Here is a 24,114-nt window from a genome sequence, read left to right as displayed (position 1 = left end):
AGAGAGGATCTACCGACGGGTTTGTGTGGGGTTCGATATTCTTCAATAGAAAGGCTTTTTTTTTGACGGCCGAGTAAGGTGGGTTCCCTGTGGAATGATAGAACCGCTGACCGGGTGCCGAAGCATTCGCTTTGGTTGAGAGGGACTGGAACAACGAAAACGACTGAAAAGTGAAAATCTCACCATGTCTCGTGGCACAAGCGCCGGGTTTGATCGTCATATTACGATATTTTCGCCTGAAGGACGACTATATCAAGTCGGTAAGTAAAATAAAGTATCTATGTTCAATCGTTTTGCTGCATTTATGACCCATTTTTATGTTGCAGAGTATGCTTTCAAGGCGATCAACCAAGGCGGTCTCACTTCTGTCGGCATCCGAGGTGCCGACTCTGCCGTCGTTGTCACACAAAAGAAAGTCCCGGTAAGAACTGATTTAGCAATGCTCTGCTCAGTGTTTGACTATCATTTTAATTCGTTTTCTATTACTTGTAACGCATACCTCGCATTTGCCGCGATAAACAATTATTCTGTAACCAATGTTAGAAATGATTCAGCATTTTTTTTTCTGTCAGTTTGTGTCAAAGTTCTTAAAAACTTTTTTCGCATTGATTTTACTTTTGGTTTTTGCATAAGAGGAATATTAAGTGTAATAGGAGAAATCTTAGCACTGCCTCCGTTTAGTACAAAAAAATCATTTTTGATAACAAGTACAGTAAAGTACATAATTTAGTGAGCTATAAGATCAAATAAACCAATGGTTGACGTCCTGCTTGATTGTATGGTTTTGGAAGGTGGGGGTTAATAATTATAATAATGATCGTTTATTAACTACTTGGCAGTTTAAAACACTGAATTACAGTGGAGTTAATCAAAACAGGCTCAATGAGGGTTTTTAAGCCAGGGTTTGTGAGACTCAGGGGGCATCATGCAGCGGTGTTTCTTAGTGCAAATTATTAATATATTTGCCCAACCCCAGCAAACCTCCTATATTTGCCCAATATGTATGTAATATATCAGGAGTTTAAGTTGACACTTGAGTAAATTCTTGAAGGAGAAAAGAAATCATTAAAATTGGATTCTTGGTTATTGGGGTTTCAATGAAACTCAAATGCAAATGAAAATTACAAAAAGTGTGAAGGTGCTAACAACAGGGAAGATCTCTGTTTTATGATCTGTAGAAGTGAAATAACATATTATTTTTGTTCTAGGACAAACTCCTGGACTCCAACACTGTTACTCAGTTGTTTGAGTTGTCCGAGAGGATTGGTTGCGTGATGACGGGCATGGTTGGCATGTATCAACTTTTTTTGTCTCAAAATGCAGAACAATGCACTGCACAAGCTCATAGTTATTCAATTATCCCTCTGTCCCCCTGTACATGGTCTTGCTAGCAACACCTCCCCCTCCTCCCTGCATATGGGCCTTCTAGTTGCACCCCCCTGTACATGGTTTTGCTAGCAACACCTCCCCCTCCTCCCTGCATATGGGCCTTCTAGTTGCACCCCCCTGTTCATGGTCTTGCTAGCAACACCTCCCCCTCCTCCCTGCATATGGGCCTTCTAGTTGCACCCCCCTGTACATGGTCTTGCTAGCAACACCTTCCCCTCCTCCCTGCATATGGGCCTTCTAGTTGCACCCCCCTGTACATGGTCTTGCTAGCAACACCTCCCCCTCCTCCCTGCATATGGGACTGCTATTAACCCCCCCTCCCACTGCCTATGGGCCATCTACTAACAGTTACCTATCCCTCCAGCTGATTCCAGGTCCCAGGTTCAGCGTGCAAGGTACGAGGCGGCTAACTGGAAGTACAAGTTTGGATACGAGATCCCTGTGGATATGTTATGTAAGAGGGTTGCTGACATATCCCAGGTTTATACACAGAATGCCGAAATGAGGCCACTGGGATGTGGTAAGACATGACAGAGCTACTATAAATAACTAATAAAACCCTACTCGAAGGACACCTACATTATAGACACCCCAGTATTAAAAGGCCATTTCTAGACAAACTCCAAGATTTTAGAAATCTGCCAAACATTGGTCAAATTGAATGAATTTAGGCATTTAGTAACAAGAAATGTCCCAACACCCTTAAGTATGTTGATAAGATAAGACCCCCATACAAATGAAGTACTCCTCTCAGTAGCTAACTTAATCCGCTCCAATCACTGTAAAATACAATCCATCCTATAATTAAAAGCTCAATTCTTAGTAATGTGATTCCAATACTGCAGGTATAAACTTTTGTTATGTATGATTCTAATTGGTGTGATTTTAGTACTGTAGCTATGATATTTTGTAAGTTATGATTCCAATAATATGAACTTGTTTGGTATGATTGATGTGATACTAACAGATATGATATTGTGTTATGTATGTAGCTTCGAATTCCAAATGGTGTGATTTCAATAAGTATAATATTTTGTTAGGTATTATTCTAATTGGTGTGATTCTAATAAGTATATTTTGTTAGGTATGATTCTTATTGGTGTGATTCTAATAAGTATTATATTTTGTTAGGTATGATTCTAATTGGTATTGATGAGGAGAAAGGCCCACAGCTGTACAAGACTGACCCAGCCGGTTATTTCTGTGGCTTCAAAGCCTGCAGCGTCGGTGTCAAACAGACAGAGGCCAACAGTTTCTTGGAGAAGAAAGTCAAGAAGAAGCACGCTTGGACATTCAATGAAACAGTTGAGGTGAGTGTTTTTTTTTCCTTAAAGAGTACATTAACAGTAGGTATTTGTTGTTGCTTTCATGATGACAAACAAAGGGGCACAGCTTGGTGAATAGTGATTTAATTTTTATTTTTGCAATCTCAAAACAGCCAATATTGAGCAGAATAATAAAAAATAAGTGTCCAGGTTTTTCAAATGACCTTAGATCTTTCAGATAAATAAAATATTGTGGTTTGAATGGCTCACATTGTGTGGATGGAAATGGATTAAATACACTTTTAGGATTCAGAACTAGATTTGTGTACCCAAAAGGGATTGCTGTGGGAGAGTGGAAATATGGTAACCATGAACTGACAAGTGAATTATAATATTGCGTCCCTCAGAATGTCGCGTTTAAATACATAACAAGTATTGTTTCCTTTTTTAAAGGTTTATTGTATAAACAAAAGAAACCATCTGCATTGAAATTACAGAAAGACTACTGCTACTGCTCCGTGGCTCCATGGTGCTAATCAGATGCTTTGTGTTTTGCAGACTGCCATAAGCTGCTTGTCATCAGTTCTGTCTGCTGATTTTAAGCCTTCAGAGCTTGAAGTAGGTGTGGTCAGCATGGATAACCCAAGGTTTAGGTGAGTGTTAGCCACTCCTATATTTTTTTAAAATTTTTGCATCATATGTGGAAAAAAACACAAAATATATATCTAAAATCATCAACTGTTTTTTTTTTATAGGAAACTTACAGAAGCTGAGATAGACACCCATCTAGTAGCGATAGCTGAACGTGATTAGATCATTTTAGTTATTATCTGTTCAAATATCACAACCAGTGGACCCGATGCATTCATTGGAGATGGTGCACGGTCTACTATTGTCATGTCAATGAATGGCCAGCAATTTCTAACATGTGCATTCCCAACCTTGAGCAAACAATGATTCCACTGTACAACCAGTCTATGCTACATGTATCAGTTCATGGTCACATTCTACAACATACTTTGGCATGGTGATATTCTGTAGTATGGGACCCTCTTATGTATTTAAATGTGTGTACACTCTGTGAATAAAAATCCAATTTGGCATGACCTGTGTTGTGGTTTATTATAAGTTATACAGCGTCCAGACTTCAACTAATTAATCCTCGGTTGCTGGGACATTTAATCACTAATTTCCCCATGATTCCATGCTATAACTTTGTAATACCATGATCACCAAGGAAATGAACTCGCAACTACGAGTAATATTAGGCTGGATGAGCGAACATGGTCCAATAGATCAGGACATTGCATACACATTGTTCTTTTTATCTCTAGAGACCACCACATTTTCACAAACAATTCTCACATCAAACATGGTCAATTTACATAGTTGCTCTACCTATCTACAGTTTAGTTCTTTGACGTCATTACCACGCATGTGTAAAGCAATCAAAATCATCCCACATGGATCTAGTCTAACCCTTAGGTATTACAAAATCAAATACTCTTGGCACAGGGTCTATTCCTGCGTTAATTACGAAGCTGCCGTCTTTAGCTGGAGCAAATTAGAAGACAAGCATCTTGGTTTTAAATTTCTCGTGCACTTATGTAGAGAGAAATTTAGAAGACAAAAGATTCCTTTGTCTTTTTCTAAATTCCCCTCATTATTAATGCATGAGGGAAATTTAGAAACGAAATCTGCCTCATCATTAATGCATGAGGGAAATTTAGACCCATCTATTTTTTCAAGGGAATTTTGCTAGTTATCTTCCCTCAGAAAACAAAAGAATCTGAGGTGATCATGGTATTACAATACCTAGACAACTCATAATTGAGCATATTTTCAGACACCTTTGAGTAAGTCTGCCCTACTTTTTTAAACTAAAAACCATGTACTGCAAGCCCGAAATAAGCACCCTTTAATTTAAGCTTGTCAAATAGACCTATACTGAAGGACTGTTTCATTCCATTCTTGGGAACCCAGGGCCTTGAGGAACCAGGCATGAGAATGAGGCAGAACAAGGCCATTAGGGGGGGGGGGGGGGGGGGGCTGGAGAGAAGAGAAAGGAGCGAGAAGACTTCAACTAAAACCATACTGAATTATACTTGTAATCTCTCTACAGTAGTGCATTATAAAGTTCTTGTTTTTTAATAAGTTCTCTAAGGTATAACCTACATATATCAAATAACCCTTTTCATTGACACACTATTGCCTATTATAGTGATACACATACTACTGTGTTTTAAGCAAGTTAGCCAACGCACATGCAAGAATGATTGCATGCCAGTTTGTGCTTCTGAATCTGAGCCCAGAAAAAAATATAACAGGAGTCTTCCATACCACAAACTAAAACTTAAATAAACCATTACTTGGTGCAGGATTTTTCACTTTTATGTACAACATCCTTCACAAGTGTCTTGGTGTTGAATCTTCTTATAAATCCTCACGAACTTGAGCCTTTTTATCTAATTCACACAGGGCTTTAAGGTCACACATATTGTAGACCTCACTAAAACAGTCAAAGAACCTCTGCAAAGGACATCTAGGGCCCTCACAGCAGGGCAAAGAGACAATTTTCTCATTGGAAAGAACTTGAAGCTGGTACAGTCCAGAACAGTTATACACAGTAAATGCAATATTGGCCCCAAACGGTGAGATTTGGCTTGCTCTATATTTGCGGTTCTTGTGTCTGTGGTAATTGTCTGCTCTCAAAGGCATTTCATCTTTAAAGAGACCTAGCAGAGCATTTAATGGCTGTATGGTTTCCGCATGAGCAAACATAAAATTACCAATAGGGCCATTTTTGTTGTCAGACAAGACTGCTGTTTTGATTGCATTGATAATATTTTTTAATAACACACAGCTAATTTCATAAGTGATCTTGTATCCATAGCCTCTCTTCCAGTAATGCTTTAGATCATAGAAATACTCTAGCACATCCAAGTCACTTGGACGGAACACCGAACACCAGGAATCAGATCTGTTATAGACAGCCACCTCAAAAGTACAGGCAAGATACATGCCGATCACATGCTTGACATGTATGATCTCAGACCCTTGAAGATTAAACAAGTCTCTGACATGCTCCACAACGGTTCTCATTGCAGAGCTGTTTTTAAATTCATGATGTTCATACAGGGAAGTCTTGTTCTTGGACACTTGATGGATGTACTTGGGACACACATCGAAATACCTTAGCACTGGATCATTGTCTTTATCGTGGGTCTCTATGGTAATAGGATCCTTGTCAATGTCTGTTACCATAGCGATTGGCACAAGGGGTCTATCAAGAAGACCAAGTGCAAATGCATGTGCACTTTGAATGCTTCTAGCCGTTCTGGTGCTGACGAAGCGAATTTTCTCTTTTAAAATTTCTACATTAAATAATTCAGGATATCTCTGCTTGACGCGTCGTGACATGTTATAAAGTTCCTCCCTTCCTATTTCAATCAAGTCCTTATCCATATTTTCTGTAAATAAACTCGGGGAAGGAATTGTGAGATTACCAATTTTCACAGGGTGCCCACTAAATAGCTGATCTATTGCTTCAGTCGTACGCTGGATCTTTTTCACATCTCTTTTGCTCGGATTCCGCGTCCCATGTCGCGCGACCAAGCTCATGTGAACGGCAGAACAGCCCCCCTCCCTTTCCTTCTTGATGTCTTCCTCAAGATTTGGCTCGTAGTAACGCGTCTTCGAGGCGAAATTCCGGTAGTGCCCTTCCCCCTGTGACAAGAGTACAAAAGACAGCACAAGAATCAATGTAGATACCGCAAGCATTTTAAACTGATCGTGAAAGCCGGTGGTCACTCATAATTTAATGTAGGCCGCCATGTTGAAATGAACAATGAGCCCGCGAGCAATAGCAACCTCAGTAGTAAGGACAGGGGCTGGTAAGAAATATTTTATTTAATTATTTTTTCTTTACATACTAAAAGTTTTTGATACTATAAAAAAATTTACATATAATAAGAAGAAAACAGATTCTTGTAGGGCTATCGATATTTCTAGTTATTTTATGCAAATATCAATTTTGTATATTTCGTATTTGGTAACAGTGTCACGCTCACGAATTTAGCTATTTCAAAATGGCGGACGATATGTTCGCGGATTTGTGGGTAGGCAGTGAAACTGGATTTCTCAAATGTAAGTTCATGTAAAACTTATTCTGGCTCTCTATATCTATTGCTCAAGTTTCCTTTCGTATTTTGAGATATGTCGTTTTTGTTCTTGCGCTTCGGCTGCGTAGGTAAACGTTTTGTAGTTGATCTTTTTTATCACGTGGTGTTTCAGCTGTTGATTTGAAGAAGGGTTCTTTCAAGAATGCGGACGAATTACAAGGGGCTGAGGGAAGGAAAGACAACGAAATATGCGCAATGTGCTGGCTCAACGGTCAAGATAGTGAGGTAAGAAATAATCACAGTTGCTTGAATATCTTCAAAGGAAAGCTTAAGGTAGCATTTGCTTGCAACTTGTGACCTTGGTAGAACCTTGCCAGGATTTGTAAGGATTGAATTTTGTCATTTTACTCCAGGAATTATTAATCGATAAAACCAATAATCGATTGCAAATGATACTAATAAATATTAGTCTATAGCAATTTGATGCTGTGACTTTTTATTGATTCACGCCACTTGATATGAATCAAGACTAGTCGATATGATTGGCTGAAGGTCCTTGTGTCAATTTCAATAAGTCATTGATTGGCAAATATCAAACAAGCAATTTTCATTGACTGATAGCGTATTAATAACTGATTTATGATGATCAATCGATATTTGTTAACTATGCCAGGTTTCTCCTTCACAAACTGTATGCTTAGGGCTATTTCTCCTTCACAAACTGTATGCTTAGGGCTATCTGTGCTGTTAGTGATAGGATATACATACTCTTAAGGGTCAGTATGCAGCTCTTACAAGCTGCAATTTGATTAAGCAAATGAACAATATAGAACACAAAGAACGAGAAGAATAGAGACAAAAGAACTCCTTTGTAGAACACAGATAATAGGAGACAAAGCAGCTGCTTACTTACTCACTTTTAAGGCTTTTCCTTTTTTTCTAGATGCTGGTCGGTTTAAGGAGTGGTGTTGTAAAAACATATAATTCTGACCAAAATACTGTGGTATCAGAACATTGTAGTCTTGAGCCTGGTGATGTCCTTAAAGGAATGTGCATTGATGGAAGGTATAAGTTACAGATCTAGGGGAAGGGTTCTTGGGCTGTATAGGGAATCTTATGTGCAAAAAAATGCCATACAGAACTTTCCTCCTGGATACATGCCACCCATAATTATGGTGCTCATAAGCTTTACTTGGTGCTCAAAATGAATGATTTCCAGCTGGAGTACCTGGGAGGGCATTTCTTCCTGTGGTTGCAAGCCCTTCCACACTTTGGTGTTTAAACTAACTGCCGTCCTGAAATTGCCTTCAAGGATGAACATTGCAATCGTTTGAAAGTCGATGTAACAGAATTTTTCGATCAAACCTAATTGGACACATTTTATTGGTTTTATTGGGTTTGATCATCTAACATAAATCTACTTACATAGAATATTGTATAAGTTCTCAATAGAGTATAAAATGTTCAGTAGTTCAATGATCAGCTGTGTTTGATAAACAATTTCTTTCATTAAATTTTGATTATGGAATAATCCCCAACCAAATTACCACCTTCCCAACCCTCCCTAGAAATTCAGTATTACTCATGTTTTTATCGCCTATGAAATGCAGATGTCAAGAGAGCAAAAGTTATTTACTAATTATTATCTTAATTACGTAACTAATTTGCATCTATCCCTTCCCCACTCCCCCCTTGTCCCACATCCACCATCACACTGTCCTCCACCAATCACAAAATTGACATAATGTTTTATGCTGCCATTTATTTTACTTTTTTGCCAGCTTCCTGGCTACCTGTGGTGAAAGTGGGCTTGCAAGAGTATGGAATAAGAATGAATGGGAAAAGAAGGTAAGGATGTCAATAAAGTTTTTCCTCATTGTTTACCTATTAAAACATATTAGTAGGAGTACACAAACAACATATTTACCAAGTTTCCTCTTTCTCTTCTGACAAGATTTATAGTTACATATACTTTTTTGTATGTCACTCGACCCTTAGAAAAAGAGATATATAATGTTACTCCAACTCCTAAAAAAATGCTTTACCTATAATACTGTTATTCATTCATAGTTCTTTTTATGTTTTACTGTACTTCAGGCAGAATTCAAAGTGGGCAGTCATGTATCAGCATTTAAACAAAACCCCAGCAGCCTCAACCAAGTAGGGAGTGGTGGGAGAGAGAATGATCTTAAACTGTGGAATCTTGAAAACCCAGGACAAGCCACATTCAAAGCTAAGAATGTAAGTAAGACAGGGTAGTGGTGTTACAGTAAGTGCAAGATATTATTTGCTTGAGCCTACCAAATATATGTAAGCTTCTAGCATCTGCTGTAGATTACACACAAGCCTGTGCAGCTGGAGAAGAGAAAGAGAAGTTCTCCTTCTCTTGAGATTTTCTTGTGAAGCTCATGAAAGGGCAATCGTTATCCTCTTTTTTAATATTTTTTATTTACTATATCTCCCCACAATCTTGAACTGCCCCCATCACATGCTCAAAGATTCAGCATGTGATGGGGGCAAGACTCTGGCGAAAGTGACCATTGGGAGTGCCCGCAAAGTACGCTGGATCTTCGAGCATGCCCCAATCTGTTCTGATTTAAAATTCTTTAGTGCCAAGGTGCCTTGTAATATGGAGGTTTTGATCTTATAATTTCACAATTTGCAGTATAACTGTACAATTTTCATTAATAAATACAATGTATTTATTAGGTGCGTAATGACTCGCTGGATCTGCGTGTACCGGTATGGGTGACAGACATCGCATTTCTTGACTCTGCATCGCCATCACCAACAGTTGTCACTGGCTCTGGTTACCACAGCCTCAGAGTCTATGACACAACGGCTCAGAAACGACCTGTGTTAACAATGGACCTTGGGGAATGCCCAATATCAAGCATTGCAATACCAGGTGATGAGAAGTAAGTATGGTGTTTATGATTTGTGTTGAAGCAGATTTAAACATTAGATGCACAAGTAGTATATAAATATTGGTTATTTAGCACTTGTCTTGAATTCATGAATTAATGAATTTATCAAAATGGTGTTTAACATTTAATAATTGGAAGCCTTAGTTTATGTACATCATGAGGCATGAAGAAAAGAGGTAGCAGATAAAAATGATAAATATAATAATATCCAGTCACAGAGTAAAAAGGATAACTGTTAAAGCTACAACGTGACTGGTAGCATTACACTAGAGATGCCTGGTCAAATAATTTGTTATTCAGACTGTTATTCAGCCAAAACCAGAAAAGTTACCATGGAAGCTGCCATATGCGGAAGGGGTCTACTTGATTACCATGAATTTATAATATGATATCTAAGTTGATTTTTTAGCTGATGTTAGCTTATATGTTCCCTAATTAATTTCTGAGTTGATGTTAGCTTGATAGGTTCCCTAACTTTCTTTTGCTTTGATTATTAATGTTTATTCAGCGAGCAGTTATTCTTAGTGTCCTAGTGATGTAAGTAGACAACCTTTGATTTAATTTTCAGTTTAATAATTGCTGGTAACACAGAAGGGACCCTTGCAGCCATTGATATCAGGAAAGGTTGGTTAGTTACACATCACAAACAATATGCACTATTGAATTTTAATATTTTTTAGGGCCAGCTAGATATTTGTTCTGTTATATTAACCTGAGCATTTTCAATCTCTTATTGGTGCCATTTTAAACTTACACTTAACTTACACTTACTGTACAATAAAACCACACATCTTATATGAAATAAAAAGACTAAAATTATAATAAAGAATTGCAGTTCACCACACCCAAAGTGCTATCCCTTAGGGTTACACTTGATTTTGCCAATGATCACCCTGTCTGTTTTTATCGGAGTCCCCCCCCCCCCCTGAGCAATAGTGTTATTTATTACTCGGTGACTTTTCAGATGACAGAATTATTAATTTGTATTATTTCAGGAAAGGTCGTTGGGCATTTTAAAGGCTTTGCCGGCGGAATTCGCTGCGTTGCCTGTGACATAAAGCATGGTCTTGTTGCTGCTTGCGGCCTGGACAGATTTGTGAGAGTGTATGATACCAAAACAAGGCAGCTTCAACAGAAGGTATATTTTGAAATTTTAAATGGCACTTTGTTCTGTTCAGCCCGATGTCCTAGGAGTTATGCTGAAGCATCGTTGTCATATTTTAGTATAGTATGCAGCGAATTAGCCCTTACGAATTAGCGACATAGCACTTACACGCGACTGCGTGTAAGTGCGGGTTAATGCGTTTTTAGGGACAAAAGGGGTGTTCATCAAATATACCGAGGGGTTGGGGGAGGGAAGATATTGAGGGGGGGGGAAGGTTAACCAAAGAGGGGGCTCCGAAAAAAAACAACCCTGCAACTTTTTACACGATTGTGCATGCAAAAAATGAAATTATGAAGGCCGAAACCGAAAGTTGCGAAGAAGAGATGCCAGATTCTGAAATAATGATGAACTTGACTCGATCTTCAACTCGGACAAGGAGGGCAACTTCGCAGCATTAATTTTTTATTGAAGTCGAATGGGGGGGGGGGGGGGGGGGCTCTAAAACGTTTGGGGTTCTGAAAGGGAGGCACCGAAAAAATTTGTAACAATTTTAAGATGTCTTGAGTTAAAATCTTCCCCCCCCCCCCCGTCGGTGTATTTAATGAACACTATCGTAAGAGCATGACGTCATTGAAGATAATCCTCCCCCTCCATGTTAAATTCGGTGCATACTATACTACTTATCTTGTATTTCCATGTAGGTCTATCTGAAGTCACGACTCAACTACATACTTTTTGCAAACAAGGAAAGGCCAAGTGATGTAAGTTCAAACGTAGGATTAACTGTATTCTTATGTCATTATACTTTCAATGACGCTATGATCGTTTGGCAAATACAGTATATACTATGTATTACATTTGAAAGACTTGACCTGTGATTTAAGCAGCCAATTCAAGTTCGTAGAAAGCGATAAGCCACTAAACTTAAACCCCTCTTCTAAGAGTCAAACCCCTTCCATTAGGCCTGCATTTGGTACAGTTTAACACAAGCCAAAACACACACTGTTATGATTGTATTCAGGTTGCTGCAGACCCCGCAGTGGACGGTGATCTAGAGCCCAATACAAGATCGTTGGACGGTGATAACTCAAATGAGGATGACGATGAACTGTGGGCAAACATGGAAGAAGTTTCTACCCAACCCAAGAGGCGGAGTAAAAATCCCACAACCGACAAATCCACTAAAAGTACGATTTCTCTTTTTCCCCTTGCCATATTTAAAATGTCAGCATACTGCTATTTCCTTACGATTTCTGTTGATATATTATCTCTGCAATGACTTTTGTTGATTGTTTCTTCTTGGATTTTAGAACTTAAGAAAGCGAAGAAGAGTAAAAAGAGTCTTGACGGACCCTTGTGACGGATCACTCGCAGTCGAGCTGAAAAGGTTTAGGGGAACATAAAAGCGACCGATTGGATTTTTATGCATAATAATACCGACCATTCACCCACTTTTTACAATTCTTTCCTGTATATCCACTCTCACAGGAACACGTGAATGAAGGTGTCGTCGCATTTGATCGGGGTAATAAGGGGGCCTTTGGCATGGGGATGCTCGACGGAGAAATTCAGAAATAACTATGAATGGACGCGTCACGTCTATAAGATACTAATACCGACTTCACTAGATTGTAGTTCGAATGCTCTCATATAAAAAATATAAATACACCAATCACTCTTGTTTTCTTTTATTGCTTTTTCTGGAGACTGAATTTCAAAAGATCTTACAGCACATATATTACACAAATTCTTTCCAAGAGGAATATTCATACAACCAGAACTATGGACATAGAATGTAATAAAAAGCGTCTTATGAAGTCTTTAGATCTCAAAGAGATCCCCACTTATAGATTTGGTTAATTGTCTAAAAACATTTAGCCGAAATTCTTCTTGCTGTGCAATAGTGATTTTCATTAACCTGTGAACTACGCTCCATTGTTCTCTTTTGTGTTTTCCTGACCATTACACTTTAACTATCACACTTTTTTTCACGGGTTAATGAAAACCACTCTATTTCCTTGAAAATTACTAAGAACCTAGCATACAAAGCAGCCACCTCCTCATACACCCCCTTTTCGTATTGAACATCTTCCAGTAAAACTAAAACTTTATTGGTTAGACCAAACGAGGAGGCAATTACGAGAAAGAATTTTCGAGTTTCAGCGTCCAGACAAATTATCAGAGACATTTATGGGCACACACACACCCACAAAAAATTGGAAGTGCAAAAGAAATTTTACCTCAACCGCCTAGTTAAAGAGCGTTAGTCCGACGTGTGTGATAATGTTGGCTATGCAATCCTATGCAAATGATATATTAATGTCAGTAGCAAGCTAAATCTGCCTTAATCAATCTTACAATGAAAAAGGTTCAAATATACTTCTTAAATACCAAAACAAAGTGGAGAATGTTATATTTTGTAAACTGTCGAGAGTCTTTGGTATTAAAAAAACATTGCCTGAAGTCACGACACATGCAAGTCGGATTAATGGAATTTAAGCCATGAGACCTTGAAATTTTAAGCAATTTTCATAAATATTATCATATATCGTAGACTAATGCCTCGCAGGATTTAGTTTTCATAAGCTCGCAAAAGTTTCACCAAACATTCTTGGCGTATAAACGGTTTTCACAATATGTTACACACACAACGATAAAAATTAATCGCAGAAATAATGGCGACAATTTGAACATATAGCCATTCTTTCCCTGCCGTAATTTTTTACAAGGCGGTTTATGAAAAATCTTTAATACGGAGAAATGACACTAGGACGTCAATTCTCCACATCCCTATGCCTAGCTGGACTACTATTCGCGCTTGAGTTATCGTATCGAGGCACGGGATGAGTGACAGCACTGCCAGGTACAGTCGACCCTCCAGAGCCAAAAGCAACAGGGCTCGACCTTGCCGCAGGTGGCGGAGGGGTAGGCGTGCCCTGGAAGGTGAAACCATATGCTGCATAAGCTGCGGCAGAGGCTGCTGCCGCCGCCGCCGATGCCGCGGCTGATGCTGCCATGACCCCAGTGCCTCCCCGACCACGGCCTCGGCCCCGAGATGTGCGAATAGGAGCAGTGCCTCTTCCTCTGTTTCGACCACGCCCTCTCGCTCTGCCACGCCCTCTGCCACGTTTGCCTTCTGCTGTGGAGGGGCTAGCAGTCTCGCTCTTCGGTTCTGCGTCGCCGAGCAGTGAATCTTCATTGAAGGGAGTGGCACTGGAGCTCGGGGGTGCATCCATGCTGTACAGAGAGCCGTCGCCAGACACCATGGAAACTGTTAAATTGAGAGATCAATTATACACAAATGAAGAAATCGAGATGCTAGTGATGCTAAGTTTTCCATGACTTAATTTGTAAGGTTGATGCGAGTTCCACACATATCGAGCATATTTTCTAAGCCTTGTTGCGCCTATACCACCCCTTCAAGAAGGTCAATCACGCGGCCATTTTATGCTCCAGTACAATACTGACTCACTCATCAACGAATCCATTTCCATGCTCCAACGGAGCATTTAGCTGTTCTGCTTGTCAAATAAATATCGTATTTGTTCGACGTTAAACGTGGTTGATAAATAACAAAATGATTAATGCTATGAAAATAGTTTCTTCTTCATGTCCAACAGCATGTTAGCTTTTTCAGTCTCACAGACATTTCGCTTTATGTAGCCCGAAGCTAAGGTGAAGTAATACAGAACACATAATATTTTGATTACATAAAGTACCAAGAAAAAAGAGATTCCCCGTATGTAAACAAAGCTCGAAGGGCGCGGTGCGTTTAGTTGCTTCGGATCCTTTAATTTTCACTTCCGATAGCTTATCCCACTCGTTTGATATCACACCCTTACATTCGATATCTTATCCCACCCATTAGATATCACACCCTTTTTCATTCGACATCTTATCTCACTCATTTGATATTACACCCTTGCATTCGATATCTTATCCCCTCTGCTCTTTTGCCCCTAGGTACCTTCTAATACCCTACACTTACTCTCGTCCAGGCTCATGACACTGATATCGTCTGCATCAGCTCCCTCAAGCCTCGCGGAAGCGTCACCATTAACGCTGCTCGCCTCGGATGGAGGCACGGATGCTGTTGGTACCCCCTCTGGGGCTGGCGGGAACAGCGAGCTCTTGCTTTTACGACCCTTCTTCGCCTTGGGGGGAGGGGTGGAGGTTTCAGATATCTCGATACTTGGTGAAGAGGTACCCTTAAGGAAATGTATTTTGCGTTATTCAAACAGTTGTCAAACGCGTTTTAATTGTTGCAGGTAAAGAGGAATGAGGGGCCAGGACTGTTTTCTTCCGTCATAAACGTAGGGAAAGTAGAAGGATCGGGCTGAGAGGGAATACTGCATCTAGATAAATGGTTGAATCAAACCGTACCTCGTCTGTTCCACCTTTTTTCCTCTTCCGCTCTCTCCTCTTCCGTTGCTCGTCTGCCTTTTTCTCTGCTTGTCGCTGAAGAACTAGGGGGAAAAATATATGAAACATATCTTCCTTATCCATTCTGGTTTTACCTCTGATGTGTGATGTGTCAGATGTCGTAAAGAAGGCAGATGGAAACAAATTAAAAATTCACTTTTTGCTTGGTACTCAAAACATTGCCTGTATAGTGTAAAACGACTAGATGCTAGATATATTCTATATTACAAGAAATAACCCTTCGTACTCACATTTGTTCTCGAGTTCTTCATCGTCCAACAGCAGTGAAACAACCTCCTTGGGCTTGAGTGCGTCTGGCTTGAAGTTCCCGCCGGATATGACCATCTTCTGAATCTCACTTTTCTCCCTTGCTCTCTGCAGAATCCGCTCCTCGATTGTGTTTTTCGTCACTAGTCTGTACACTGTGACTTGCTTGGTCTGACCCAAGCGATGTGCTCGATCCATCGCCTGAAATCACCAAGTCCAGTCAATTACATCAATAGACATTTTTATAAGGTACTGTAAATAATACCAAATATCAGTACAATCTTTATGCACACTTCGTAAAACGCGCGCTCTAACTGGTTCGCAATCTCGAGATAATGAAGAGTATCCATTCCAGAATCATCAGATAATGATATGATCAGCGATTTTTTTTTCAGTTTCATTAAGATTTAAATTTCTTGAAAATATTCTGAATGTATATTCATCAGCACTGGAAATCCCCGTAAAGAGTATACTAAAACGGTTATTATCTTCATGCTCTGACAACAGTAATAAAAAAATCACACATAAGAAATAATAATTTTGACAGGTAGTTGTGGTCTTATGCTGTGAGACCCAGCGGTCTTTGCGAGCGCTTCCTAAAAAACTCTAAAAAACAAGAGCATTTTTTGCTCCAAATTTTGTGTTGTTTGTTCCTTTAGCACTTTTTCCAGAGAGACACAAATATCTCCCTGGATATAAAGGTACAGAAGGAGTTACTTTGTGCCCAGGTTGACGCTCAATACACCACCAATTCAAGGTGCAAGAGTAACACGAAGGGCAAAGGGATACTACTGATAACAATGACTTCTCACAATAGTGTAGCCAGACGTTTTCGAAAGAGTTGGGCTAAAAATGTCCATCCAAGACGCTTGCTTGTCTTGAATGGACAAAGTTGAGCGTTGATTAATACATCCATATAGTGTTTACCTGTTCGTCCACTGTCGGGTTCCAGTCGCTGTCGTAGAAAATGACCTGAGGACATGGACATAGTTGTCAATGTATTGAATATCTAGACTATCATGTTAAGGGAGGGGTGTAGCGACCACGACTTTAACTCACGACTCCGGATTTATTTGGAGAACAACGTAATGGTGTTACTTCTGGTATATGATGCCAAATGACAGACTAGAACAATGGTTTCGTAGGCTATGAAACCCTAAGCAAATGAGATTGAAATTTTTAGTAAACTAAATCCGCTTGAATTCATCTTACAATAAAAAACATTGATTACATTTCTATAGAATTATAAAATACAGGGAAAGCTATATTATTCAAAATCATGATAGTTTTGAATACTCAGAACAAAAATTAAGTCTGTTTGCTATTTGGTAGAATATTCTCTCTCCGATTTCCTTCCCTAGTTTGCAAAACCTCACAGTCGAGTGAGGGACTCGTCGAAACCTCCAACCTCTGAATAAGGGCCTATATTTTTGTTGCATTTTTTTTTAATTGGGATCCATATTTGGAGTACCACACTTACTGTGTCGGCTGCCGTCAGATTGATGCCCAGGCCTCCTGCACGAGTACTCAGCAGAAAAACGAAGATGTCTTTACTGCAAAATAATTAACGGTAAAAAAACAAGCATAAAAAGGGGGTCAGTACGCAGCTCTTACAAGCTGCAATTTGATTGGGCAAATGAACAATATCCGCACCTCGACACAAAGAACGAGAAGAATAGAGACAAAAAAAACCCTTTGTAGAACAAAGATAATAGGAGACAAAGCAGCTGCGTACTTACTCTAAAAAGGCATAAGACCATTCAATAATACAACCCTTATAAAGTAAAAAAAAAAAAAATGGAAAGTTTTCCCCAAATAAGATCTGGTTAACTTCGGTAAGCTTGAATTTTTGCATAGAGGTTCCTTATGTTTTTTAAACCAACATATTGTGTATTTTCTTATGGATTCGTCTTCGAGATATGAGGCTTGAAGTGCAATTTTCAAATGTTCAAAGTATGAATTCTCCTCGTTTTTAGGGAGAAGTCGGGCTCTGATCAGAAATTAAGCCAACTTTGCTCGCTAATATCTAAATTTCATATCTTCTAAATTTCTTTAAAATTTGGAATTAAGCTCTTGGTCAGAGGAACTTCTTGTCTGCGGAATCTTGACCTTATATATTGAGAATTGGAAAATTTCAAGCCATATTTTTGCTCTGTCTACCACCCTTTTATTGAGGGTAATAAGCAATTAAAAACAGGGACGAGTTATTTCTACAAGTTTTATAGCCTCGTCCAATATCTTCTATTGACTGAGCGGTTGTCGCTTAATGACGTCACTATTCATTCGCTGCTCGTCATGGGACGAGAACATCTTATGGGGCTGTCACAAGATGCCTGGGAATGAGTCTAAATCTTACAGACACACCCAAATGTGATATTTTCCATGCCCGACGAGATCACTTCAGACGGTAACACACACATATTTCCAATCAAAGTTGCTTTTCTTAATCAGTGAGAGCTATTCACTTATTTCAGGACCATTTAAGCAGGCAAATCGAATAAAGAAGGCCAATCACGCCCCCGCCGTTATATGCTCCTACTTAATAATACTTTCAATCAAACGTTTTCTTGCAAACAGGCCGTTTATTTGTAAATGTAAACAATACGAAAAAAGTCCGTGGTCGACATTCTTTAGTTAAAATTGGCTTAAACATCGAGAGTTGTTCACGTACTTGTTCTGAAAGTCAGCAACCATGTCTCTGCGATCCGAAATCTTGGAAGAGCCATCAAGTCTCATGTACTTGTGCTTACGGAAAGTCATGTATTCCTTCAACAACAACAACAAGTTATGTATTACTTCAACAGCAACAACAAGTCATGCATTCCTTCAACAAGTTATGTATTACTTCAACAGCAACAACAAGTCATGCATTCCTTCAACAAGTTATGTATTACTTCAACAGCAACAACAAGTCATGCATTCCTTCAACAAGTTATGTATTACTTCAACAGCAACAACAAGTTATGTATTACTTCAACAACAAGTTTTGTATTACTTCAACAGCAACAACAAGTCATGCATTCCTTCAACAGCAACAACAAGTCATGTATTAGTTGAACAGCAACAACAAGTTATGTATTACTTCAACAGCAACAACAAGTTATGTATTACTTCAACAGCAACAACAAGTCATGTATTAGTTGAACAGCAACAACAAGTTATGTATTACTTCAACAGCAACAACAACAACAACAAGAACAATGTTATGTATTACTTCAACAGCAACATTTATAGGCATAAGATACGAGCGGACAGGGGTTCGGGTGAAACGTAAGGGGAGTGAGGGATAGAGGGACGTTAAGAATTCAATAAAGATAGCCACCAAGCACGCAACAGGTACCATATATGAATAGTAAAGGCATAGAGTTGTCGTACATAAAGTAAAGAGTCAGTAGGAGTAGAAGTGTTTGGAATAAAAGGGGGGGGGGTGCAGCTTAGTGAGTGGGCTTACATGAAGTAGAGGGTCAGGTGGATTTAAATCAGTGTGGTTTAAAAAGGCGGGCTGTGGATGCTTGACCGGGTACAATATATAAATAGTTAAGACATACAAAGGGTGTTCATAAATTAGATACCAGTAGATTAGGTGTGATTGAAATAGGGGGTGGTTAGGGTAAGAGGAGGACAGTATATAGTGAGGCATAGAGTGGGAGTACATGAAGTAGAGTGTCAGGTGGAGAGGGTGGGGTTTAAAAAAGACTGGCTGGGAGAGATCCAGGGACGTGGTCAAGGGGACAAGATATAGATAGTTACGGCACAGAGTATTTGTAATCAAAGTAGAGAGAAAGGCAGCGTAGGTGTGGATGGAAAAAGGGAGGTGGGAGAGATGCAGCGTAGGTGTGGATGGAAAAAGGGAGGTGGGAGAGATGCAGCGTAGGTGTGGATGGAAAAAGGGAGGTGGGAGAGATGTAGCGTAGGTGTGGATGGAATAAGGAAGGTGGAAGAGATGCAGCATACAGTAGGTGTGGATGGAATAAGGGAGGTGGGTGAAAGGCAGCGTAGGTGTGGATGGAATAAGGGAGGTGGGAGGAAGGCAGCATAGGTGTGGATGGAATAAGGGAGGTGGGAGAGATGCAGCGTATGTGTGGATGGAATAAGGGAGGTGGGAGAAAGGCTGGTAAGTGGTCAAGGGTATTATATACAGTTGTTTGACAAAAGGTTGTGGTCACCTGGCTTTGCAACTATGCAACAAGCCTGCATGTAAGCATGGGCAAAAACCACTGAAGCGCCTAGCTGCATATATTAGCCACTGCATAACTTCAGACATGGAGCGGTAGCGGTGGCTAATATAAGCAGCTAGGCGTTTCAGTGTTTTTTACCCATGCTTACATGCGAGCTTGTCAAGTAACAGAGCCGGTTAAGGACAACCTTTTGTCAAACGACTCTATAATAGAGTAGATACATATACAGTAGACAGACAGGCAGCCTAGGTGTGGCTGGAATAGTGGGGGATAGGGATGGTTAGGGAAGTGCAAGGACATGGTCAAAAGCATGTTGTCAGGCAGAGTGGGCGTACCTCTAAGATGTCAATCATCCTGGTCATCTGCGAGTAGATAAGCACTCTGTGACCTTGTAACTTCAGCTTGGTCAGAAGTCCATCCAGCACAGTCAGCTTACCGCTATCCGAGATCACAGAATTACGATCTGAAAATCAGAGATAACAAAGTTACTTTGTGCTCACCACGATTAACTTTACTGAAATTTTCATTATTCTTCGGACTCTCGTCTATATTTTCCAACTGCTAAACAGCTTCCTGGCTCATATCATTCAAAGTAACGGAATACATTTGGTGCTTTTTCATTGGTCAGTGACTTGTGAAGGGGCTGATTATTAAAATGAACCATTTCAGTGCTGGTTAAAAAAAAAACACGAAAAAAAACACACCAGGATTTTGAATGACGCAAGCCAGAAGGCGATTTAGCTGTTGGAAACTGTCAGGGAGGGTTCACAATATATTGAGAATTGATTTTTGCGACATGAGAATTTTGCCATTTTGAAAGAGACAAGACAAGTGCAAGAAAACACACCATTAATGTGAAGGCGATATAACTTAAAACTGGCTTAAAAGCTATAGCTATACTTATAAAGTTGATCTCAATAGAAGATATAGACGTTCGGTGATCGGGTACCCTGGGTACCAGAGGCTCGAGCTTCACTCGTTTACTGTCACGCCAGTCTTTGCTACGAGAAGCAATGCAACGAGCTTCTCATAGCCAAGACCGGCGTGACAGTAAACGAGTAAAGCTCGAGCCTCTGGTACCCAGGGTAGTGATCAGGCGCCGTCTTGTATTTTAAGCCGCACTGCGCTCGATCCCAGGAACAACGCAGCTTAAAATACAAGATGGCGCACGATCACCGAACGGAGAGAGTTTTCCGCAATACTAACACCGAGTACTGCCTGCAAGCAGGCTATAGAAGATAATACTCCACAAAACTTCTGACAATCCAGTAACGTGACTTTGTAACCAATTTCTTTAAAATACTCTTTTGGCAAAAACTTACTTGGCATTTGGACAAAGGACCAGCCTTTGCTTGGCTGCGTTGCCTCCAGCCCACCAAGGGGTGGCGGGAAAAGGTGAGCTCTGTACTCTTTCATGTCCACGGCCTCAGGTGCGCCATACAGTAAAAGGTTCCTAGACTCATCTGGTCCGCCACGTGCTAGCTCTTGATGCTCATAGGCTGCACTGCGATCACTGCAGTAGCTCAGCTCGCACACTGCAACCACCTGAAACATATCATAGTTTTAAGGGAATGCATTTTCGACTCTATGCTAAACAGTAGTAATATTAGCTATCAATAATAAAAATGTGGCATTTGTGGGAGAGGTAGCCAAAACTAGAATTTAAAAATGCATTTGCAGGTAATGCTGTCCACTTAAGATCATCTGTTTACTAAGAGATAACAGCACACAGGTTTTGTGAATTCCCTCTACTAGTTCTACCTTGGAAGTGTTGAGAAAATTAGCCTTTTTTTAAAGAATTTCGATCACCTACTCCTTTGTTATTGTTTATCATTGGAAATACAGCGATTTATTTGCAAGAAAACTTTAAAATAACAATCTACGAATGAATTCTGATATTTTATTGAAGAAATTGATTGAAAATATCTTGGTTACTTGCTTGAATTAGCTGATGTAAGTGGATTCTTTGTGTGACTCGCCATTGAGCGGGAGCATAAAATGGTAGCATGATTGGCCTTCTCTTATGCAAAAATACTTCTTTTTGGCAAGAATTTCACATTCTTGCGAGAAAAGAAGAGGTTCATTGCACTTTAGTTTTCGGTTGAAGGCGGGTATTCGTACCAAAGCACCTGGGGTGGGTGGGTGGTGGGGGTGGGGGGGGGTGGGTGTTAGGTGGATAGATAATCTGGAAGGGAGGAAAATGTGGAACATATATGATGGCGTGGAATGGCAAGAATGGGGATGACAAAAACAAGTATATAGAGTTACAAAATGGAAAGGTGGGATATTTCTTAGAGCTCTTCAAAATGTAAAGCAACCTTACGTGTATTCTAGCACAAGGTTTATCATCAGGAGGTAAGACCAGGTACTAGTCAAATGCGAAGGGGAGAAATAAAATGCCTCTTAGCTTAGCATCAATAAAATAATGATTAAATTACTCTGATTATCTTATTGTAGGTTGTAGTAAGTAGCCATTCAATGCTTTGCATAAATTCAAGAAAATTTCATGTCCATGTCTGGACATGGAAGAGTCACAGAAGGAGATACTTTGTGCCCAGGTTGACGCTCAATACACCACCCATGCAAGGTGCAAGAGTAACACGAAGGGCAAACAGAACTACAGTAGTTCTCGATATCCTCTCCTCAGTTAATGCACTTCAACCACTTGTAAAAGGCCTTAATCTCTTAAGTGTTTAGACTTAGAGAAATTAAAGACGATTTCTCAGAATTTCTTAATTGAGCAGGCATTCATGAAATATAAGTTTTAAAAGTTGTCCTTCATTCTTTTGGCTGCTAGAGTTGACTTCTGAGTTCATTAACTTTTAAATAGTCAGTTATTTTCTATTATTGCAGGCATTCTTATTACTCCCTACAATCTACCACAGACCATTTAGATAAAGGTCAGCACAATGCTTCTCTCTAGTTGGGGTTATCAGAACAAATAGACTAGTTGAGGTTATCAGAACAAGTAGACTAAGTCATGATACCTTTGGCATATACACCATCAGCATTCTGGATGCGTCCAATGGACGGTGATTTCTAGTTTGTGGGTACTTCATGGCGGCTGCAGCTATACCATGTCTGCTGCGGAATGTAAGAAGGAAGTAAGCACAAATACAGTGTCTAAAATGAAAAAGTGAAACTTTGGACCATCAAAGGAGATTTCACATAATTTTATTAATCACTACATAATTTTATTAATCAAACAGGTGACTACAATCAACAACAAAACTGTGTTGACAATTTTAACGTCTCAAATGCAGTTTCAGATGGAAATCTAAATTACTGTACATAGCATAGTGACTTTGATATCCTCCCCTCCCCCTCCCAACTTCCCTCCCCCAAATCAATGTTGGATCCTTTTACTGACAACCCTAGTCAGCAACTTTGAATGGGAGGGAGGGTGAGTAATATAAAGTTCCGCTAAAAAGTTCGGATTGTAGCCTGGAGTGGCACTGATCTAATGATCACCGGATGATGTACTTTTACAGATAGCAGTCATGGATTACCTATCAAGTGGAGTTGCTCTCATCTCATGTGAATGATCACTTGCCCGCCTCCCTGATGCTTCTGTTGTAGAGTGACCAGATGATGATCGGTGCTTGTGATGTCGATGGTGATGATGGTGGTGATGGTGATGATGCTGGTCCTGCTGGTGTTTGGATGTCTGGATTGCCTCAAGACCCCCATGCCCGTGATGTCTTGGTGGAGAGAAAGGTCCTGAAGTGGAATGCTTCAGTGGCGAAGTTGGTGTCACAGGTTTATGGTGTGGTATGTTTCGATTTGTTGGTGAGAGAGGTGAAGCCACTGGTGGCTTTCTTTTGGTCAGCTGTCTTTCCTCTTCTGTGACAATAGGACGAATATGTTCTGTGACATGCGAAAGGAATGGTCGTGTGTAGCCAGTGAAGACAAGTCCTGACAGGGTGGTACTTGAGTGAACACTTGAAAATGACGTTGGCCAACTAGGCCAAAGGATCAAATCATCTTTACCCAAGAGCCTGAAAAAAAAAACAAGTAAACTTTTTTACCTTCTTTTCCATCAAATTAGGTACTAGAACACTGGATAGCAACAAAGTTTGACAATAATTGAATTGATTTTGATATGTGAATGTGATGATGAGTTTTGTTGATCATACCCTTGTTTTATAATCTACTTGACACAGAAAATCTTCCTTAATATGTTCAATTTGCAGTATAAGATCCTTATTTTGATTATGAGAGTTTGCCAGAACAAAGCTTCAGGAATTTGGGAAATATAAACAGTAGTCAAATGCAGCAGTTTTACAACCAGTTAACCCTGCATTGCCATTGTTTTAAACACATCTGAAACCTTTCGCATGAATTTGAATTGTGTACATCTGAAACCTTTGGCATGAATTTGAATTACAGTACGATGTTGGCCTTATAAAGAAAAATGATTTGACTCTTGCACAATGATTA

At 39.7% G+C, this 24,114-nt stretch overlaps 4 protein-coding genes across 6 annotated transcripts in view; 2 read left to right on the top strand and 2 right to left on the bottom strand.

Moving 5' to 3' along the window:
• Nucleotides 1–108: 108 nt before the first annotated feature.
• On the top strand, nucleotides 109–3,757 carry LOC5520831 (proteasome subunit alpha type-6). The gene is made up of 7 exons (XM_001640600.3): nucleotides 109–260; nucleotides 327–421; nucleotides 1,209–1,290; nucleotides 1,754–1,909; nucleotides 2,521–2,699; nucleotides 3,213–3,307; nucleotides 3,410–3,757. The coding sequence occupies exons 1-7, from the start codon at nucleotides 185–187 to the stop codon at nucleotides 3,465–3,467; spliced, it is 741 nt and encodes a 246-aa protein (XP_001640650.2). The 5' UTR covers nucleotides 109–184; the 3' UTR covers nucleotides 3,468–3,757.
• Nucleotides 3,758–4,746: 989 nt separating this feature from the next.
• On the bottom strand, nucleotides 4,747–6,503 carry LOC5520830 (multiple inositol polyphosphate phosphatase 1). The gene has a single exon (XM_001640488.3). It carries the CDS (start codon nucleotides 6,432–6,434, stop codon nucleotides 5,088–5,090), a length of 1,347 nt encoding a protein of 448 aa, XP_001640538.2. The 5' UTR covers nucleotides 6,435–6,503; the 3' UTR covers nucleotides 4,747–5,087.
• A 207-nt stretch (nucleotides 6,504–6,710) lies between these two features.
• LOC5520829 (WD repeat-containing protein 74) lies at nucleotides 6,711–12,479 on the top strand. 2 transcript variants are annotated; one of them, XM_001640599.3, is made up of 11 exons: nucleotides 6,711–6,800; nucleotides 6,948–7,060; nucleotides 7,719–7,840; nucleotides 8,557–8,623; nucleotides 8,873–9,016; nucleotides 9,485–9,693; nucleotides 10,271–10,326; nucleotides 10,698–10,840; nucleotides 11,509–11,568; nucleotides 11,829–11,994; nucleotides 12,118–12,479. In XM_001640599.3, the coding sequence occupies exons 1-11, from the start codon at nucleotides 6,743–6,745 to the stop codon at nucleotides 12,165–12,167; spliced, it is 1,188 nt and encodes a 395-aa protein (XP_001640649.2). In that variant the 5' UTR covers nucleotides 6,711–6,742; the 3' UTR covers nucleotides 12,168–12,479. The 2 variants fall into 2 exon arrangements, with proteins under 2 accessions (XP_001640649.2, XP_032221683.2); XM_032365792.2 differs by having other exon boundaries at nucleotides 11,829–12,479.
• Nucleotides 12,480–24,114, bottom strand: part of LOC5520828 (chromatin-remodeling ATPase INO80) — a 24,195-nt gene continuing 12,560 nt past the window's right edge. The window contains exons 32-42 of one of the 2 annotated variants that reach the window (XM_048730345.1): nucleotides 23,184–23,672; nucleotides 22,662–22,758; nucleotides 20,997–21,219; nucleotides 20,010–20,137; nucleotides 18,168–18,262; nucleotides 16,977–17,049; nucleotides 16,424–16,468; nucleotides 15,481–15,697; nucleotides 15,191–15,273; nucleotides 14,796–15,015; nucleotides 12,480–14,078 (exon numbers count right to left, since the gene is read on the bottom strand). In XM_048730345.1, the coding sequence (XP_048586302.1) occupies nucleotides 13,582–14,078; nucleotides 14,796–15,015; nucleotides 15,191–15,273; nucleotides 15,481–15,697; nucleotides 16,424–16,468; nucleotides 16,977–17,049; nucleotides 18,168–18,262; nucleotides 20,010–20,137; nucleotides 20,997–21,219; nucleotides 22,662–22,758; nucleotides 23,184–23,672 (2,167 nt within the window). In that variant the 3' untranslated portion in view covers nucleotides 12,480–13,581. The remainder of the gene's footprint in view (nucleotides 14,079–14,795; nucleotides 15,016–15,190; nucleotides 15,274–15,480; nucleotides 15,698–16,423; nucleotides 16,469–16,976; nucleotides 17,050–18,167; nucleotides 18,263–20,009; nucleotides 20,138–20,996; nucleotides 21,220–22,661; nucleotides 22,759–23,183; nucleotides 23,673–24,114) is intronic. The other variant, XM_048730346.1, reaches the window with a different exon arrangement.

Source organism: Nematostella vectensis, chromosome 7, assembly GCF_932526225.1.
Source record: "Nematostella vectensis chromosome 7, jaNemVect1.1, whole genome shotgun sequence".
Classification (NCBI taxonomy): Eukaryota; Metazoa; Cnidaria; class Anthozoa; order Actiniaria; family Edwardsiidae; genus Nematostella; species Nematostella vectensis.
The sequence above is the reverse complement of the archived record's forward strand: the minus strand, read 5'-3'. Positions and strand labels throughout refer to the sequence as shown.